Here is a 5,723-nt window from a genome sequence, read left to right as displayed (position 1 = left end):
GGGGGGTTTGGGGGGGAGGTTTCACTGGACAGATTTTCTTGAAGGACACAAGACAATCATGGAACTTATTATCAAGAAGTTTTAGGAAAATTGAAAACTGTGTTGGTGAGAAAGAGGCCAGGGAAGTTGGGCTGAGGGTTTTGGGGTGTTTTTGCATCACTACAATGCACCTGCTCACTCTTTGAGGGTAGAAGGACTGTCCTACAGGAATTTCATAGTCAAAGGCTACCCTGTCCACCCTATTTGCCTGATCTCCCCCTTCAGAACTTTTTGTCCCTAAAGCTCAAAGACCATTTAAAAGGAAAACAATTTGAGTCCCTCAAGGATGCTCACACTGCCCTTTTAACGAGGTGAGAATTGAAGAATACAGAATTCTTTGGAGAAGAGTTAGAAAGGTGGAAACACAGCCTTCGGAAGTGTGCAGATATAGATGGAGGTTAGGTTGAGAGACAGGAGTTTCGCATTTTGATAATTTTAAAAAATAATGGTTTCTATGATCTTGTGGCAATACTTTTTGACTTAGCCTCCTACATAAGAGTTCCTGGAGGGTGCAAATTGTTAACATGCAAATTGTTAACATGATAATGGAAAGTTGGAGATTCGAGTTCATAAGCACCTTAGAAGAAAGTTCTGGAAGAAAGTTCTGTTATATACTTACACACAATGAGCCATTGAAATCATAGAAGCACAATATTCTGACACATAAGCTGGGTGATAACTATTGTTTTTACACTGCTGCCAATAGTTGTGAGTCTTTGTTCAAACCCTTGCTCTTAAGAGAGCAGGAGCCGAGACCCAGGACATAGGAAGACACAGACCGGTATGATCCTTATCACTTACTGGAGAATAAACCTGTGAAGGGACTGGACTCGTTTTGGAGAGGCTGTACTTGGCCCTACATACAAAGACCCAATACCTCTATCTTTATGAGAAATGTGTTGTTATTATTTGTTTTAAGGTGTGATGGTTAAGGTTGGTTAAGGTTGGCTCAACTTGGTGAGCCATGATTCTCAGTTGTTTGGCAGTTATACAATGGTGTAGTCATCACCCATTTTGTAATATAATATAATGTAATCACTTCCATGATTATTTCAGATGGAATGAATTTTATGAGCTCTGCTGAGAACAGTCTGTCAGCAGAAAGGGGTTTCCGTGGGGCTAGGGCCTGCCTCCAGTATATAATGAATGGTTGTTCCAACCAGGCTCTGGTTTGCTCTGAAGCCTGTATCCAGCTCCCCGTCACTTGACTTCCAGCTCTTGATATTTGTCAACCTCTGCAGCCTGTGTCAGCAGTCTGCTGGCTGCCATGCTGATCGAGTTTGTCTGTTTCTGCAGCTGCATCTCTGGAGAAGCCTCCAGGCTGATGCCTTATCTATGGACTTGGGACTTACCGGCCTCTATAGCCATGGGAGAAAGATTGGGCTTTCTGCTCCAGTAAATAGTTCAGTCTTAGAAATGCACAGGAGGGTCACTATGAGTCAGCATTGACTTGATGGCAATGAGTTTGGTTTGGTTTTTATAATTGAGGGAGCCATTTCCTTGAGACAAGTCTTTCTCTTTCTCTGTCTCTCTATATCACTGATTTTGCTTGTTGAGAGAACACATCGTAAGATATAAGGTGATGGTTCAATTAGGCCAGAGGTCAAGGCCACGTGTCAGAGGATGAAGAGGAGTTTCCCCTAAAGGGAGTAGATATCCCTGTGTTCCCTCATACTAGGAAGAGGCAGAATCTGGGATAGAACACCTGATTTTGAATGTAGATCTTAAACTGGATTAGGATTTTCTTCTCTAAATGTCACAGTGAATGGGTTTGGATGTCCAAGAAATCGTCAGGGGAACTCTTTCTGCAGAGGGGACACTATTCTGAGCCATATGCACCCAGGCTGGAAGCTCCCCAGCCAGGCAGTCCTCTGTGTAGGCCATGAGGGGTTTGAGAACAGACGTGTCACTACTGCAGGTTACTCTCTGGACCATTTGAGCATTTCAATATCTGTAAATATTGAAAGCACCATGTACTGTCAGAAGGACAAACGAGTCTGTCTTGAAGGAAGTACAGCCAGAATGCTAATTTTTTAGAAGTGGAATGATGAGTCTTTGTCTCAAGTACTTTGAGCATGTCATAAGGAGAGATTCAAAACCCAGAAACCACATTCACCTCCATTGAGTCATTTCCGACTCATAGCAAGTCTACAGAATAGAGTTGAACTACCCCTGTGGGTATCCAAGACTGTACATCTTCAAGGGAGTTGAAGGTCTCATCTTTCTCCTGTGGAGGGACTGGTGGTTTTGAGCTGCTGACCTTGCAGTTAGAAGCTCAGCCAGTAACTCATTATACCATCAATGTCTGGAAAAGGACATCATGTTTGGTAGAAGACCGTAAAAAAAGCAGGAAGACCCTCACCAAGATTGATGGAGTGGCTGCCACAGTGGGTTCAAACATAACAATGAGGAGGATGGCCTAGGACCAGGTGGTGGTTCAGTCTTTTGTACATAGGGTCACAATGAGTTGGAATCAACTTGATGGCATCTAAAAACAACAACAAATAGTGTTCAATGCTACAGTCTGGTGTTAGTTGTACTGTGAAAATAATTTGGTAGGGGATGCCTTTGTTCAGGAGGGACCTGACCAGACAATGGCCCTTTATGCTAAGTCCCAAGGCAATTAGTGAAGGTCACATGGGCTAGAAAGAAATCAATTTTCTAGAACCACAGGGAATGGTCGTCAGAGTAGGGGGCATCTGAAGCAGAGATGTAAGTAGTTCAGTTATTGCACACCTAAGTGGGAGACAATACCTCCCAAAGCGGAGGGCACTCATGGTAGAGAGGGGACAGAAACTCTAGAGGAGCCTAAAATCCTGTTAATTTTGCAGGTGGGGGTTAAGAGCCATGGTGCTTTGGAGTTTTATTTTAAATATGACTCCTTTAAACTAAAGATTCATGAAAGCTGTGACATTCTGGTTATTAAGGATATATGAGGCCTTTTCTTGACCAAATCTTTCCCACTCTGGGCATTGTGTTCATTAGATTTGGGAAAAACAATGCTAAACAAGGTATCTCCCATGTTTTATTTATATAATTCCTTTCTTCTTTCCCATCAGACTTCTGCCCTTGTACCTTATTATAGACACATACATCTAACTCTGACGTATCAAACATCGACAATATCTTCAGATACAACCATAAAATCTAACTCAGAACCATCTGATAGATTCTTCTTTCCTTCCATTGTTTTTCCACTCTGTTTCCCCCCCATACTTTTCACAAAGTGTTCAGTATCAGAAAGGAAGAGAGAGTTTGAGGCTCTCTCTGGATCTTATGCGTAATCATGGATGGATAAATCGAACTGGTCTTTCACTAAGCTGAAGCTTTCAGCTGCCTCCATTTCCCTGGGCTGAGCAGGAATGCTATTTAGTAGATTGGCACAGCAGCCACAGTCTCAGCTCTGTTGATTGCATCTACAGTCGTACTCTAGAAAAAGACTGCATTCAGTTCCTTAGAGCTTTTCTGGATTTATGGTGTTTGCCTTTTATTTTAACAGCTGCTTATTTGCATAACCTGTTAACGCTGCTTTCCTACCATCACTAATGGGCTTCCTTTTGCTTCTTGGACATTTCTTCCCCCTTGCTCTTAGAGACTCAATAACAAATAGCAACTTTTGTCTTCAACAAAAGTTCTGCGTTTCTGAAATCATCTATATTTCCCCCCAACTATACAACAAAGCTGAGCTTTGTAGAATATAACTTTGGCATGTTAACGGTTTGACTTGTCCCTGCAATCCTCTTGGCTGACTTGCAAGCACTCCCCTGGGAGTTAGGTGCTGTATGATCTCTGTATCAACTCCATTCGCTTCAGTTCAGCAAAGATGACTGAAGGCATCATGCTACCTTCGGGAATGACAAAGTAGAGGAGTGCATACCTACTAGCTTTATGTTCAAAACACTCCTTTCATTTTTCCAGTCCTGTAATTAACTCCACCAGGGTTGCATTGATAAGAGGGACCTACTCCTATCCTTAGCAAATATAACAAATATGCAACCAATAAGGAAGGCAATACAGGTTATTGAGGGGAAGGATGGGGAACGCTCACGTAAAAAATTAAAATTTTTGGCGGGGAGGAAGCTGAACTTCAGACCCTAGCTAGATACCTCTAGCTGTCAGGATAGAGTGGAACTGTCCCCTAGGGTTTCCAGGGCTGTCAGTCTTGATGGAAGCAGACAGCCACAGCTTTTTCCAGTGACTTTGTGACCAGCACCCAAGCACTTCGACCACAGCACCACTAGGGCTCCCTGAAGAAGAGCAAAGGATCATAGTGTAAAGAGTGGGTCATGTTCCAGGCTAGCAAAGGGTTCTATTTTTCTTAATGCTCTATACCCAAAGCAAGTATAAACAAAGGCAATACGAAAGTAAGTACATTTTGTCATCATTTAAAAATTACTTACTACAGCGTCAATATTTTGCGTTGATGTGATTCTTTTAGAACATTTTCTCCCATCAAACATCTAAGTAGCTTAACAATAGTCTTTAGGGGGAGCGTTGGACCTCCCCCCTTAGAGAAGTTTTCACGAAGAACTAGGGAATCTTCAGATATGGGGGGCATTGCCCTTTGTGACGCGGCTTTGTCTTTCCGCTGATGTGCTGTGTGAGGTTCTGTCGATGAAGCCTGAAATAGGATTATAGTTCTAAAAGTGCAAGGAAAGGACCCATTTCTCTCTCTGCTCCATACCACATGATGGAGCACGCCTCAGCCTCTCCTTTTGTCTTCAAAGGGGTGTTGCGTGGATGGTCAGGAAGGGGTTAAACGCGGGTGCTCAAGCACCGTTGTGGACCGTGCTGTTTTAACTTAAATAGCTCCTGTAGTGCAGAGCTCCCCCCAGATCAGAGGGCTGGGGGACAGAGGCCTTGGCGCAGACTTGGGGTACAGCGCAGGTGGGGGCCGCTGCCTGGTCTCTGGCAGGAGGCGCCCCGCGCTCTGCAGGTGCAGGGATTTGTGATCTGGCCGCCAGGCTCCCGAGAGAGGGCTGCAACCACCGCGTTGCCGAGTGGAGGGGGTTTGGTCCCCTGAAGCGGAGCCCATCCTCCAGGTGGCCGACGTGGATCTAGCCGGGTGTCCTCACCTGGCCCGGGGAAGGAGAAGCAGTCCGCCCTGGAACCGCGGAAAGGCTAGGACCCTGGTCTGGGACGCCAGGGGGCTGGCTTCGCCGGTCGCGGTCGGCTGCCTCCCGGTGATTGCGCGCCCACCCTGCCCATCATCGCAGGGCTCCGTCCCGATTGGCTATGGTGGCCGCCACTCGGTTCCGCCGCGCTAACCCCCATTGGCCCCCCTCCGGCCGAGGCTCCGCCCCGCGAGCTGGGCTCGGGCGGTGGGGCGCCGGGTGGCGAGAGCGGGGCGCTCGCTTGGGCTGTGGGGAAGCGGCGGCGACGGAGGAGGAGAGGAGAAGGAGAAGGAGGAGGAGGAGGAGGAGGGGCGGGACCGGCCAGAGGCAGCAGGCCGGGGTGATGGTGCAGGTGCCCGGGGCCGGCGCGGAGCTGCCCGGCTGAGGGGCACCTGGTGCGGGGTCCCGGGTCCGCAGCGCCGCCGCGTCGCTCCCGGAGGCGGGCGGGAAGATGCTGAGCAGGCTGATGAGCGGCAGCAGCCGGAGCCTGGAGCGCGAGTACAGCTGCACCGTGCGGCTGCTGGACGACAGCGAGTACACCTGCACCATCCAGGTCAGCGCCGCGCCGCC

General features: G+C 47.4%; 1 protein-coding gene across 1 annotated transcript in view; it reads left to right on the top strand.

Moving 5' to 3' along the window:
* The first annotated feature begins 5,557 nt into the window (after positions 1-5,557).
* Positions 5,558-5,723, top strand: part of FRMD5 (FERM domain containing 5) — a 348,700-nt gene continuing 348,534 nt past the window's right edge. Inside the window, 1 exon segment of the mRNA XM_030884528.2 lies at positions 5,558-5,706. Within this exon segment, the coding sequence (XP_030740388.2) occupies positions 5,605-5,706 (102 nt within the window). The 5' untranslated portion in view covers positions 5,558-5,604.

Source organism: Echinops telfairi, unplaced genomic scaffold, assembly GCF_000313985.2.
Source record: "Echinops telfairi isolate 266 unplaced genomic scaffold, ASM31398v2 ScPeMD7_8;HRSCAF=38, whole genome shotgun sequence".
NCBI classification, from domain to species: Eukaryota; Metazoa; Chordata; class Mammalia; order Afrosoricida; family Tenrecidae; genus Echinops; species Echinops telfairi.
This window is presented reverse-complemented; position numbering and strand designations above follow the sequence as displayed.